At 35.0% G+C, this 16,241-nt stretch overlaps 1 protein-coding gene and 1 long non-coding RNA gene across 2 annotated transcripts in view; one reads left to right on the forward strand and one right to left on the reverse strand.

Annotated features, from left to right (window-relative positions):
- The window catches only part of LOC143303194 (uncharacterized), a 65,062-nt gene that overhangs the window by 37,738 nt on the left and 11,083 nt on the right, over positions 1-16,241 (forward strand). The window lies entirely within an intron of this gene.
- The window catches only part of LOC117163404 (uncharacterized), a 210,616-nt gene continuing 197,491 nt past the window's right edge, over positions 3,117-16,241 (reverse strand). Inside the window, exon 6 of the mRNA XM_033345647.2 lies at positions 3,117-10,162. Coding sequence (XP_033201538.1) covers positions 10,077-10,162 — 86 coding nt within the window. The 3' untranslated portion in view covers positions 3,117-10,076. The remainder of the gene's footprint in view (positions 10,163-16,241) is intronic.

A 16,241-nucleotide genomic window follows, 5' to 3' on the forward strand; every position in this document is an offset into this window, starting at 1 on the left:
CATATACCCAAATGAAATAAGTACACATTGACGTCAAACAGTGTTGGATATCGATCGATTACACGTTTTTATCTAATTGAATTATCAGCGTTGAAGAAATTAGTTGTTATTTATTAATCAGCAATCGTCAATCGTCGATTCTTATAGTACAATAGCTTTTTAATTTAAATTCAATCAAAGTTCTATTCAATGTATACGAATGTATATTGTATTAAATGAATACTAACTCGTAGTTAACTACACACACAGATGCAAACATCAATTTCATGTTGAAGAGAATTTTAATAGTTAATCATTAATTCAATTGACGATTAAGTGATTAATCGTTAGTTCAATTGACGATTAAATACCTGTTATACTCGTTAATCGCTATGAATAATCATACATTCCAATTGCAATCGTTAATCGTTAATTGCATTAAATGTTATCCAACACTGACGTTTAGCATATTTTTTACAACAAGAAACGTTCTTAACCAAGCAGTACTTTCTGCCACAAAATAATATAATTAAAATAAAAGAAAAACTCAGCCCTCAATCTTCTCCGATACATGAGAATACAACGTACACATAAAAAGAGGGATTTCATCATCGACAAACATACAATGTATATACGTTTATTTCAATCTTTCGAAATTCATCGAACAACAAACGATTATTGACATTTGATAATTTCATATCGAATATCTCGTCCAGGGTATCGAACGATTCTCGTTCGTAACGCACGAATAAAAATACTCTCTTTTTATTTTAGCTGTTCGTCAATCTCGGCCATCAATTGAAAGGATCAATCGCGACGCTTAAAAAGGTATCCTCGAAGGATTAATGAGATCCTTCGCGAGCCGGTCTGCGTTTCAGCCCACTAAGAGGGCTTAGGTTGCAATGTTACTACGTGCACACACGATCTTCCATTACAGAACTGGGTGCGCTTCTAATCGGAGAGAAGCTTTTCCGCTACGATCTTTCTCTCGTACAAACAGCTTGAGCAAATGTTCGCTCGGCGTAGTATCAATTCACAGCGGGTTAGTCGTTGCGCCCGCGACGGAAGTATCTTTTGAGTCGTTTCCGGGAGGATCGCTCGTTGAGAACGAGGCATAAACTAGCTAAAGTCCATTACTCTGTCTCGGTGAATCGGCATCTGGAGCAAAGATCGCGCGCGACCTAATACCAATCGTCTTTCTTCCAGCTAATGCGGTGCTTTGCGCGAAATAATGTTCATGGCACGCGTCCTTGAACACGGAAAACAATTCCAACTGCCGTATAAAACTTCGTTCGGAATGCGTTTCTGATGTTTTCGTCGTTGTGAAACTCCAATTCGAGATTCGCTCCGCGTTAAGTCGCCCCGAATGGAAACTTCCTTGAAATTATTGGCAAATTACTCTAGTTCCTACTTCATCCGACCGAATCTTTGGAGAAAATTTATTAATCGGTTCATTTGTCGGCTTTCTTACTTAGAACGACAGTTTTTTGGTTTGATTCGAAAATATTTGATGATTTTACAGTTTCATTGGTGTAGAACGCACGTATTGAATATGAGCTTCGTCTCTCTGTGATATTTTCTGGGTTAGTTATATAAAATGATCCAAAAAATTTGTTAAATGGGCTTGCTACCCCATTGCTGTAGTACGTGACAATTCGAGTAAAAATTGCCTCTCTATACGATGGTTCAATCTTTAGTATTTTGCAATGACGGTATGTTTTTATATTATTTACGTTATATCATCAAATACGCTAACAATCCTTGAGGAAATCAATGGTAATAAATTAAACATCAAATTCACACGTACATATCCACATTAAGAATTCGCGTGTTGGGTACCTGTTAGCTTAGCTCGAAATTTACATTCGCCATTTATTGCTCCGTACAAAATGCTCTGTACTATTTACCTAGACGAGCACGCGATTTCGAAGTTAGGAACCTGGTATCAGTTCTGAGAAAAAGTGCGAGTTTAGGGCGTCGAGGCGAGAAGGAGGCTCTCAACAAGAGAGTTATTGCCGCGCGTTAGAAAGTTCTCGTTGGTAAACGCAGCGAAACGCAGCGATGCATCATCTCACTGAAGAGAGAGCAGAGTTGCGTATCTAATTCAGGACACGCAAACTAAATGTATCAGCCGGTGTCATTGAAGATGTTCATAACGAGACCGAAACGCGGAGAGAGGAGACAGGTTCGCGGTTTTCCTTCTCCGCTGTGGCCGAAGTGGCGGACAAAGAAGAGGATTTCTGGGGAACGAGTATACGGGCTGGTGTTCTCGCGTAACAGTATTTGATGGCTGGAGGGATATTAAGCGGAGCCCGAAACAAAGTTTATTTTGCACCAGTCACCCAGACGAAGTCGCTTCACGCCGCCAACTCCTGGTACTACTTTCGGTAGTGGTGCCACCTGTGTTGCTCTCCGCAGCTGCGGAGGAGACAAACAGGAAGAGACGTGAGAGGCCAGAGGAGAATAGAGAAAGTAACAAAAAGGAGCAGAACTAGGAGAAACGGAACGTGGAAAGACAGATGGTTAAAGTGACGTAGGAAAGAAGAGCGCATTGAGCAAGAGCTGTGAGAGAGAAGTGGACCGAGCGAAGAGAGGATGTGGCACGGTGGAAAATAGTGGATGTGGCGAAGAGAGAAGACACAGAGAGGCAGCAGTGGTAATTGTTACGGCGACGACGTTTCAGGTAACTGAAAGGTCGTTTCCTTTGTCGTGTTTGTGTGTGGGATGGAACCCATTCTGGTTCATAGAGACAGACGCACGTATACAAGTTGACCGACTAATAGCGGTATATACGTACAATTGCAGAGGATACACAATCATCCAAGGCAGCTCCGGAGAGTACACAATATCCTAAAGGTGGTGTACCTGCACGGTATTCGTCCTGCAAACTTTGGCCCAGCAGACGTCGTACTTCCTTCCGCAACTTTGGCAGCTTCGACATGTCTAGAGGGTACAGAGATCCTGGCTTGAGTTAATTGTGGCCCCTTCGCCTGCAGACGGCTCTACTCCCTGGGATCAATTTTATACCGGGTGTCCGCTGAATCGCCATCGTAATCGGTAACATGTAAATCCCTCCTTAGGGAACGAGCAACAAACGTCAAATAAATTTGCTCTGGCAGATACGCAGGTTTAAAAGGGATAATACGACGTACACTACTGCTTGTTAGTATCTGGATACTTCGACGATTTGTAGCAACTGAAATTAGAAAATAAATGTATAGCTAACAGTAAGTGTTAGTTGCGTGAATAAATTAGAAGTAAAATAGTGGCCAGAGGCATGTTTATTATCATTTTATGGAATTAATAGAGAGATCGTGTAGATTTAAATTATTTATTTAAAAATTTAGCAACAATTTATTCAAATTAAATATGCAATTCATCGATATATCCAATTTTAAATATTACCATGTGAATTAAGAACCTCTTTTATACGGTCTATAGCTTAATAACTAAACAACTTAAAGATAAAGAACATCTCAAATAACGAAAGCGGTCTATAAAGTTTGATACTTACAGATACCAATTCTGTTGTCGCATATTAGTTTTTACAAATGTACAATTTACGACAAATTTACAATTTTATCGTTTCATAATGTTCTAAGATAGCTGTCACAATAATAACATAATAGATAAAATCAGCTGCACTTTTGATCTGTGATTTAATTACATAAAACGTCGTGTTAAAAATAAGCAAGTGTCCGAATACATTCGAGCAGTAGTGTATTTATACAGGGAGTTATTACTTGTAACAATGGTTGTTGAGTGAAGTCAACGCAATTCGCGTTTCTCTTGTATTGTCACTTAATCGCCGATTTCGATAAAAGTACATCTTTTCTATATCAATATTAAATACTTTTTCAATTCTGGAAATTTTTCTAGATCTTTTAAATGGAAATACAGGAAGTTTCATCGACGATTAAGCAAATTTCGGAAATAATAGATACAACACGAAATGCGTTAACTTCTTCACTGGAAATATATCATTCAGGTTATGAATAATGGCAGTTTTAATCGAAACCGTTAGATCTTTCTTCCTTATAATACATACAACCATGTTAAAGTAATTATTTACGCTAAAAAAAAAGGAAAAGAAAAAATAACGCGTTTTACGTAATAAAAATGCAAAAACAAATATCTCTTTGGTATTTTAAGACGTTGATTGAATGTCAAACGCGAGTATTTGATTTTTCTCTTCTCTTTTTTTTTTTTTTTTGTTCAGTATAAATGATATTTCCAACGAAATTTTACAATGTAAAGTTTCACTTTTCGTTTCAAATATGTAACATGGCAGCTATTCGTTACAACATTGTAGCATTACTTCTTCGTAAGCTGAACGTACATCGGAGTATTTTTCTGGTATATCTATTCTACAAATTTTATCCATTGTTTCTGTTAAATTCATAGTTGCTTCGCGTTCGCCGTCATCTCTTTCGAAAGCCGCATGTACATTTACAAAAATTTATTCTTCACTTTTTTCCAACCGTGTTCTTGCACACGGAAAAATATCTACCAGTTAAGTTTACGCTGGGATCTACCGGAAACCCTATACAGAGTCGTGTACGTTTGTAACCCCCGACCGGTACCGGGGATACGGCCGGTAGACGAAAGATACAATTGTGTACAAACGAGAACAGAATTTATGAAATGGCGCACGGTGTAAGCACAACGCCGCGTTGTCGGTTAATATAAAAAGGATCATTTTATCCGATGTATTTCACTTGCAATCCGCTCTATCCGGCGACTAACCTTTTTCTCCTGATAAAACAAGCGAAACAAGTAAATTTTTCGCTATACAAGTCGCTAAAAAATAGATGCTCCATCTATACTGTGACTCATAACAAATGATTTGTAAAACCATTTCAGTATTGCCAATTCTTCGATTCCTATATGTGTATAAAGTATAAGGTACAAGAAGTGTTCAAAATCGAACAATAACACTTATTGGATATGGAGAGGTATCCATATTTACTAACAATGTTACAATTTCATTTTATGTGTCTGGTATCTTGACTTCAATATTTTTTTTTTTTTTTTTTTGGGGTTATATACTTATAAAACGAGAATAACCTAGTTTTCCAGTGAAATAATCATTTTCCTTTACAGAGAGACGTAATGTACCTTTCTCTGGAGAAAAAATTACATTATTTTTCAGTACGATTTCAAACATAGTACGTTTCGTTACCTTATTACGTTACCACCAGAGGACGATATAAAAGTTGAAGGTCTTTAGGTGATTTTATACTTACGAAACACAGTATACGATTACACATATTCCTCTGCGACTTTCGAACCAAAAATTTCCAAAAGTTATTAAAATACATATGCCCATGATCATCTATGGAAATTTCTAAGAAAACGCAAGTATATTTTCTCTATGAAAAATTTTGACGCGTACCCCTGCCATCAATTTTCACGATACCTTTGTCGACCGCGCTACATTCTTCCAATGCTTTATATACAGTTGAGAATTTACATGCTTAACGTCAATTCATCTTGCTTGACACTACATACGCGTAGCTTTGGCTGTTGTCAATACATTTGCTCTCGAAGAATAAAAAACTCTCTTTCGCCTTATCCTTGTGTATACCGGTTCTCCTTTTTACATCGACATCCCGCGTAAATGCTTGGTGAAGTTTGCCGAAGATCCGGCCTGGTTACATATGCACGTAGGTAAAAAGGAGCGTTTTCTATGTCTATGGAATAACACGAACGATTTTCCTATCCGCAAACTGGAGAAACACGCGGCACGTGGACGCTTTACAGACGCATGGAATCCTTCAGCAATTTTAGACTTTCTTTAATAAAAAGCAGACATGTGGGAGGGGGTTGTGTCTCTACTTCAGCCTTGAAATTCCGCTTCCTTTTCTACAATCAAATTATCGATCCGGCCCTTCTTAACCAGATACGGTGACTCGAAAACTATTGAAACACTTGTAGACATCTATGAATATTCCATGTGCGTTGCACGAAACATTTTAAAATTTCATTAGCAAACGCCACTAAAGTGTTTAAACAGTCATTTGTTCACATTATATTAATAAGCCTTGATACTCAATGGGACTATCTTTTCTTGATACTTATTGCACGTTCGAGTTAGCTATTCATGCTGTATGCTAATTTTTTTTATTGAATATATGTTCATAATAAATATCTTGTAGCTTCTATATACATTTTCAGATCGGTTTCAAAGTTTAGTAATATAATCATAGCAATCGCGTCTTATCATCGTGTCAATGAAGTATTAAAATGTTTTATACACATAAAGTTTTCCATAATAAGTGTTCAAATATTTTCGAGAGTCACTGTATATTCAAATTTCCGTATTTTGCGAAACATTTTGCATGAAACGAAAGCTCTTGATTGTTGATACAACTTATACGTTGGCAAGCGGAAAATATTCGAGCAAACGCACCGAAAGGTATATAAAAAAATATTGCGTTTTTTGGGCTACTTTTCAAACCTTGTTCCACGGTCCATTCCATATTGTAACAATTCTTCGTTTGGTATAACCATTACGCGATACTTGGCGCAACTTTCAGTGTGATTTATAATTACGCTTTTGTTTCGTTTAATTATCTTTTGTTCGTTAGTTTCTATGTTCTATATCTAGTATTATACAGGATTTTAAGTAACTTTATCATTTGGTATATTCGCTTCCCTGTTAAAATTGAAGAAATATTTATAGCGTAAATCGCAAATATTAGTGAGATCTTACAATATTTGTAAAAATCGCTTTATTTCGCGCTTGACAATAACGATATATAGATTGATTGGAAATTTTTTTGAAGGCAAAAATTGGAAATAGATGTAAATATATATTGCTTGGCAGGAAGAAATATTATACTAATGAACATAGAAAATGATGTTTTTTTAAACGAAATATAATTTCCTCTTAAAATACTGAATATTAATATTAAGATAAGCGATTAAAAGATACTAGAAAGATAAAGGGAGAAGATATTTTGAACGTAGCAAAATTTTAATTTAAGAAGAATGATAGGCATTCTATAAACAAATATATATTTCTCCTACATTTCGCTATCCAAAAGCGAAAATGTAAAATCAACACTAGATATTAGACGCAAAAGAGAATCCTGTATTTTTCTTAAACAAAACGTATTTCCATTTCTAGAAGCTTGAAATAATTTTAATCACCTTAACATCTTTTATTAATAATTTTTACGTTGTATTTAAAAATTTGTAGTTCTGAGTTACTTATCGCCGGCTATTCCTAACACATCTGTATAATATTTGTAATCGTCTCTTATAACATTTGTAACAGATCCCTTAATCAGGTCCTTTAATCGTATAACATGAAATTTTATTCTCACAATTCATCGAGAAATCAAAGTATTTAAGTATAAAGTACTATTATAAACTGTAAAACAATTAACACAGACCTTCTCCAATGTATCCAAAATGCAATTTTCAATCAATCCATATAACAAATCAATAACATCACATAAAATATTCCCAGAAATAAATCAAACTAAGACCTAGCTCCCTGTACCACATCAATTAACCTCGATTATTACACATTACCCAAAATACCTCTCTCTCTCACACATACACACATTGCACGATATCAACAAACATGTGTGTAATTGTACGCGCGTGTTCCTCTCGTGAATACCTTGTACTGCGAATATTTTCGCATGGAAGCATGGTTACGACGTGAAACGAAGATAGGTGGCATTTTTCTGTGCTACGTGGGACACGCAAGAGAGAAGAGGGAAAGGAAAAGTTAGGAGTCTGGCGAGCGCCACTTGACTAGTCCTTCGCATCAAAATCATAGCATCCATCTCCGGTCCTTCACCTGGTCTACGGACAATGGTTCAATAAACACGATAGAATGACGTAGAGCGCGGCATGACACGCATCTTTAGGTGGAATAATGGCAGGACATTCGATCGTGTCTGTCCTCCCTCATCGAAGGACGAAATAGGATGATGTAGTGCTTGAACACCATTTCTACAGTGGTTCATAAAAGTATTCGATAAATTGTAGAATCCTTTTATGAATACGCGTGAATTATGTAAATTACGTGAATTATGTGTGTCGTACGAAACGTTTCGAAATTTTATTAGTGCTATAGTAAGACACGGCTGTCATAATCATATTGGAAAAGTTAGGAACAAATGAAAAAATTTACGTAGAAGATACAAGATGATTAGTGTAAATATATGTTTTGCGAAGTCCACAAAAGTATTTAAATAGTCAATTATCCATTTTATTAACAAGCTTCGGTATTTAGTTATCATCTTTAACACTTATTATGTTTCGAAGGTGATTATTCATGCTATATACTAATTTTTAACTAAATACAGGGTGGTTAGTAACTGGTGGTACAAGCAGAAAGGGGGTGATTCTACGCGAAAAAGGAAATCGAAAATATAGAATAAAAATTTTTCGTCGGTACGTTATAACGGATTTCACTGTAGATCGTTATCGTTATGGAAAAATTAAAAAAAAAAAATAAAAAAAAAATTTTTATTCTATATTTTCAACTTCTTTTTTCGCGTAGAATCACCCCCTTTCCGCTTGTACCACCAGTTACCAACCACCCTATATATTTTTACAGCAAATGTATTGTAACTTCTACATATATTTTGTAAATTGGTTTCATACTCACTATAATAATGACATTCGTGTCTCAATATAGTACTAATGAAATTTCAAATCGTTTTACACAATGCATACAACATATTTATAAAAGGTTTCTATAAGTGTTCAAATATTTTCCTGTACCACTATACCTTGTTTGGAACCTTATATTTCACCAATCAGGCTCTCTATGTCTCGTCGTCAATTACGTGTTCTTTTTGCAACGTTCGTGATGGAAACCGGAATAGAATATCTGTGACAGGGATCCTTTGAAGCGGAAACGCGATACGCAAGCAAAAGATTTTCACTTCAAAGCCACTCTCGACCTTGTCCTCGAACGATCAATTGGTTGTTCGTTACTTATCGGACGCGGAATTTGTTTGAGCATTTGTCGATCGAACACGAATTACATTATAACTGTCTTTTCATTACGAGGAGCTCGTGCGTGTGTTAAGGCTGTTGTTCATTTAATAGCACGGTATGTGATATTAGACTAATCTTGATGTACTTATATTCATATTATATATACGTTAAATGTAATCCTTAACTATAAAGGTATAGCGGTTTTATTTATTCGAACGGAACTTTATCTAGTGGGAATTGGAGGAAAAATGAATTATTATTATAGGAATGACAAATTATAAATGGGAAATATTGTATCAATTATGATGTTGCCTAATGAGCTGGGATAAATGGAGTTTGACTGTACAAACTAGTGATCTTTAAAATTCTGAATTTTTATTTCATGATTATAATCTAACGAGGAATTTATGAATGACAAAAATATGGATATTTGCAGTTCAGGACTAAACTGACTTTAATTGCAGACTTTTATGTATCCAATAACTTCTTCTAATATTATTTTCACTTTCATCAAATGATAATAAAATTCTCATAAACTCCTATCGTTTCTTCGATACTAGATTCTATATATCATACTTTTCTTTACAAAATGGTGCTTATCAGTAAATCGCTGATGTAATCCTAATATCGATACATTAAATATATAAAAAAAATAGTATCGATACATTGAAAACCGAAAATTACTGATCTCATTCTGTGCTATTAAATTGAATATCAGCCCTTCTCTATGATACTTCGAATCGAGAACCGGTTCACGACGTCGCGTCGCTCTCGAATAAATCGCGATGGTATTATCCGATAAGTCGAGATAAGCGTATCAATAAACCGTGTAGTGTCCTGCATCGTCACGATCTCGATGAACGATTTTTAATCGGGGACATACGACGTAGAATGTAACAATGAAAGCGGTGGTATTCGATTCCTCTTTGAACGAAACCGAACCGAATACGCTAAAAAACACGTGATACCAATGCCGATTCAACAATATTATTATTTGGTTTCCCGCCACCGATTCGGTCAGCCCTTAAACTGCTGTCTTTTCCTTTCCTTCTGCTCCTCCTTTTGACTAGTGCGCTGTTTATGGTGCGGCGCCCATGGACTCCCTTTCCGTGGCCTCAGGCGTATCGTGACTATCTCAGGAACAGCTGGAGCATACACAGCATCAGCATCGTCAAATAGATGGCCGTAGGAGCTTCGCTTCCGTTCTCCGAGGTCACTGGAACACACATGCGCATGCACGTTACGCGCAATGTTATTATGTTGTCTTGTCTCGTGGTTTGCGGTTATTGTGTGTACTTGTCATCTAAACTGGTTGTTGTGGGTGTGATGAGTTGACTGAACGGCCTTTTGGATTTCAGGAAATTAAACGGAAATGAATAAGGCTTTAAAATACATTTCGCATATTTTGGATTTTGGTTTTTAAATTAAATTTTTAAAATACTACTCCATAACTTCCAAATATCTAGCGTGCTGCTTCTTGCGTTCAACATTATCTTCTGATGAAATATATGCAACCTGCACACACTAAAACCATCTACAGCGAATGTAAAACCGTACTTTACTGTTAATTCAACTTTGATCAAAATGTCACTACAGACCTTTATGTATTGTTCCCATTCATTTTTTGAAAATAGCGTAGGTTGTATAAACCTTTACGTGAATCTCCCGCGTTTCGTTTTATACTATCTGTTATGTAAACTATTGGTGGAAAATTTCATGATAGTATTAATTTAAAATTAAAAACTGATTATTTTGAAACTTCAACGACAGACGACAGCGACATGTCGTAAAATAATTTATAATACTTTGATTTAATTTAATTGAACGTTTCCTCTGTTCATTAATTTGTACAATGATTTATATGGAACAATCCGTTTCTAACAAATAGATTTGATGCGAGTTATACTGAATCGAAACTGACAAATGCAGAAGCTGGTTGTACGACCGTACTGCGTGTCTATTGGAAAAGCTTGAAACTTAATGAATAGATATTGCGTTCGTCGATAGAAGCGGTAATTGGTAGATTTTCATGTCGATAGAACTACTGTGTGTTATCGACTACGAACGCGATGCATACGAAAATCAAATATGTACTAGGCATTCCGCTGGTATCATCAGAAGCTGACGATGAAATGATCAATGGAGAGACACATAGGATGATGACATTTCAAACTTGCCATATCTAATTCCTTTAAGCGTATTCGTGAACAGCTCAGATTATGCACATCGAACTACTGCTATATTGATTCTAAACTACCCCTAAATCGATTGTAGAATAAATTTCTACGATAAAATAATTACCTTAAGAAATATATATTAATGATATATAAGTAAATAGACATTAATCATGAGTTTGAAAAGATTAATGATACAATAATAATAAAAAATTAATGAAAATAGTGATAAAATATCAAATATTAAATAAATATTAATAAAATAAAATAAAAAATAATAAAAGATTAATAATATATATTATATAAATATTTCTTTGCTAGTAGTTGCGAAATACAAACTAATTGTATAAATTACAAGCTAACTGATTATTCCTTTTGACGTAAAATCAAAGAATCTAAAGTCTATAATCCACAACCTGTTACTTGTCTCAGTTCACTATTATTAGTCAATTAATTATTGTGCAAAAGAATCCGGGTCATAATTTCTTAAACTACCATATTTAATATGCACAATAACAACGAAAATGTGGAACATGAGAAATTATTTTTCAGTTCAACAGTTACGAAATAATTCAGCAATGAATAAAGATAGTTGAAATAACGAATTCGAGGTTCCAGTTGAACATACCGAAATAAAACTTGCTATTGCTAAAGGATACACCAATAGATCGATCGAGAATAATCACGCGAAAGCACTAATGCACATTAAAGTGCAAGAGAATCTGTGTATGTAATGCAGAGTTTGTCATCGAGCCTCATCAGATCAGGCCATTAACGCTCGCGCTCTCCTTTCTTTTCCTTTTCATTTCTCGTTTTTTCCCGTTGCTCGCGCTGGTTTGCATTATCATATGCTAATGGTTACAGGAGATTATCCAAAAAGTATTTTCTACAAATTTCTGTTCGGTTCGAAGTTCGGTAATGTGATTAAACCACATCGGAATATTGAAATGTAATAAACGGTGGTAGCCGAAGTGGAAAGCGTCGCGGAGGACGAGCATTAAACGGAACGCCAATAGATTTTCTTTCCTTGGCCGCTTTATGCCCGAAGGCCGAGGGAAAAGTCAATTTCGTAAAAACAATTCTGTAGACCACGGAGTAATACGTACGAGTCAACGAACACGATGGCAGCCTGCGAATAGAGCCGGTGTGAACGAAATGAAATTACCGCGACTGCAGAAGCCGAACGAATTCCTGTAACGTCGGTGCCGGGGATTTGATGGGAAAGGGACCCGAAAGGAACGAGCTCGACTGCTTTCGAATTAGACGCTAACCCGCTTTCTTTCTTAACGTATCAATCTTCTTCCTAATGGATACCTTTTTACGTTACTTGAACGGATTCGAGAAACGTGCTCGATCCGAACGTAAATATATTGCGTTTAATAAGGAAACGAATTACGAACAAGGTCTTTACATTGTTAATACTAAGACTTTTCTTGCTACCGACGCACATGGTGCGTCGTTTTTATTCGTTTGTGCAATGTTACTAATGCGATTATTGCGTTCTTCTTTCTGTGTATTTCAACGAAAGACTTAAAAAGATAGAAATAAATGAGGATCACGCGAAAAGAATATGATGAATCTATTTTTGTTTAATTTTCTGGCTTAGAAAATGTATTTTAATATAGAGTAGTTGAAGGAAAAAAATAATTTGGTGGATTCGAAGGTATAAGATTCTTAAAAATAGATATGAAATCCATTATGTTTTGTAAAGGGAAACAGTAACATTAGTCCAGTTGTTATGTTAGTTTAATTTTGTTAATATTAGTCTGCATATATAATTAATGTTATTAATATTCTGTAAATGTCCGAAAAAGTGATACAAACACATATTTAATCCCGAAATCAAATGAAAAGCAGATTTCACGTGGAATTGGTTAAGAAATATATTAAATTTTAAAACCTTTCCTCTCTAAAACGCTATATGCATCAAAAATGAATGTGTTAATCGATATTCAAGTGTAGAATCAAATATATACTCTTAGTTACATGTATTATAACACTCTGAAAGTTGGAAGTGTCATTAAGAAATTGATAAAGATTTAAAAATTTAATGCCTCGTGTGAAACCTTAAATTATAATAAACGGTAATCTTAATGAATGAATAGATGTCTTAAACTATAATGAATGAAGGAGTAACTTAGATTATAACGAACAACTATAATGAATCGTTGCATGAATGCAAAATTTTGATCGATTAATCGTTTATGCGATAATTTAGTTCAGTTACCATGTTTTGTATGAGATCACCAGGTGTTCTAGTATTTATGAACGAGTGTATACAAGAGCCAGGAAATTAACCTTGACAACATATTTCAAAGTGATTGAAATCCGCTATCCGTGTTCTATCCTATATAAATATCACATATATGAATATGATTTTCAGGAATAAATTGGGAGATTAGTCTTGCAAGATTTCATACGTATCAGCAACTTTTAATTAACGAACACATATGCATACGTTTGTTAAATAATTGATGTTACCGCTTATGCACGTTTACTGCTTTAACGATTTGTGAGGAAATTATATACGTAAAATTTGTTTCATAAACAGTCGAGCGAATCATTCCCAAGTTTGCCATTATTTTTAAAACGCGATAAAAATATCAATATTTGCTGCGAAATTTGGGAATATTATAAATTTCGCTGATGTTGATAAAATATGAAAATTTTCACAGGTTGCGAAAGTTTCAAGATTACAGAAGTTATAATTTGTACGAAAGACTTTAAAAATACTCTTTCTTCCACAATAGTTAACGCAATATGCCATCTAAATTTAAATTTCTTTCCTTAAAAAGCGGCTGATGGTTTGAGTATGTAGGTCGCTAACGAGTATTTTTAAACTAATTTTCCAAATTTTGTATATGTTTTGTAGAAACTTGCTACACAGGAACATGTAAGGAAATTAGGCGAGGACGTAACACCGACGTTTAATCTAGAAAATCCGCCTATAATCTTAAATTCTGGTCTTACGTCTGTCCTTTTCATGAATTCATAATCCTATTAAGGAGTGGCCAGAAACTCTAAATGCTAGTAAATTTAATTAAATTCTCAAAGCTATTCATTCGTAGGTAATCGAAACAGAAGATGTTAGATTAAAAAGCGTAAACAATCGACATCTAGTGTGTCAAGGTATTAAATAAGTTACATAAAGAATGCAAAAAGATATTTTACAGCAAGACGTTAATAAAAATAATAATTTTCTAATTAATAATTTTTAAAAATGTTAATCAGTAGTATCGAATTCTGCTTTTGAGCTAAATTACACGAAATTACGTATCTTTGTATGGTATGGTAAAAAAAGCATTAAGAAATAAAAGTAGTGCATTCAAGTATAAGCAAAAATTACAGGTTTTCCTCTTTCCTTTTAACGGCAGTATACTGTACCATGCTTTGAATATATCCGTACGTGTAGATGTTAATGCAATGAAATAATGAATTTTACATTTCTGTGTGTGTTAAAAATTTACATGTCATGCATGGACTTTCATTTTAAGCTTTTGAACAGTATATAAAAATAAATTATTCCACTATTATGAAGAGCTCCAAAAGTTTAAAGTGTTCGTTTCCGGAAATATAACACATTGTTAGTTAAAATTTCACATTCTTGTTCTAAATGAAACTTCTGAAATAAGAAAATAGTAGGAAAAAGGAAAACGTATCCCGTATATTTTAAACATTCTGCTGCATTAACAACAAAAATAATTATAAATATCGATCAAATTTTCACCCAAACGGGTCTATTTTATCTACAAGTTTTTAAGTAGAAAATTTCGCTTGTTTACGCAGGTCGGTATCGGAGGTAGAATATTTTTGGCCGCGTCGAGCGTGCAGGAAAAATTTTCAAGGATAGTCGGTGAAATTGTCGGGGTAACGTATAAAAATGCAATGTACATGTGAAAGCAGCTTGCAAGATTGCTCTATGGGTTTCCGGTAAGAGCTTTTCAGTGGAATTCAAGTGACCGTGCGTTTTGAGAAGTGCACGAGGCTTAAGTTGCAGGGAAATCCGGGAGAGTTCTTGATATAAAAACTCTCTAGACAACTTCATGACCCGGCATTCTAAAGTTCGTGACACGAGTCCTCGAAAGTTTTACAGAAACGATTTACTTAAAGTATATGGGGTAAAGGACTAAAGGGTTGTTGCTATCGCGTACACGTTCGCCTGTATTGTATGCAAGCTTCCCTGTTCGTACACCTCTCAGAGAAGCGGGTGGAAATCTCGCGAGATATAGATAGTTAAGAAAAAAGGTGGCTTTAGACGGTTGCAATGAAGGTATAACTTTGCAAATTACGTGGGATTAAGGCTGGAATGAGATTCTCAGAATGAACCGGGTCTGCAATTTTACACGCTGCTATGGAACCATCGTAGCGCCAAACGCGCGTTGTCTTATTTCGTATTCACTCTGCGCTTTTCCTTTTGTATAAGCCTTCCTGTTATTCCCTTTGAACAGCACCGAATATCGACGGTTTCGTTTTAATAAAACCTTTTACATTCCTTTATGATGAATAGAAATTGGGAAATATTTATGACTTTGCTGAAATTGCATTGCATTATTCTTTGTGCACGATATATGGAATTTGTAGGACATGTTTTTGTTGAAATGCGAATTAAAAAATTACGATTATTTATAGCGCTTCAATGATGGCACACGATAAAAATTCAGTCTAATTACTCGCAGAGATGTTGATGGTATTGGCACAGAAAATTTGGCTTATTGTCAACTATATGTACAATGTCTGGTTCAATATTATTTATCTCAACTTTGAGATATTTTCCAAATAACAAATATTATTGTCCAATAATCTACAAATATTAAATATCAAATATATGTCCAGAAATTACCACTTAAGTACACAGATACAAATTACCTCTCACGATTCCCTACGAGAGTCGTTCGTCTTCTATCAAACTTTCGCCAATCAAAACGCATCCAGGATATAAATTTGCGATCGTTAGATCCAGGGACATCAGTCAACGTAACATGAATCGATAAATCGTGTTGATAATTACAATCTGTGAAATCGATATATCGCGAATTTACACATTCTCAGTACCTGCACGAAGAAACCCATCCTTCGTTCGATCAATCACGAGCGCATCAAGCTAATAAAAGATCGATCTCG

Source organism: Bombus vancouverensis, chromosome 9 (assembly GCF_051014615.1).
Source record: "Bombus vancouverensis nearcticus chromosome 9, iyBomVanc1_principal, whole genome shotgun sequence".
In the NCBI taxonomy this organism is placed as follows: domain Eukaryota; kingdom Metazoa; phylum Arthropoda; class Insecta; order Hymenoptera; family Apidae; genus Bombus; species Bombus vancouverensis.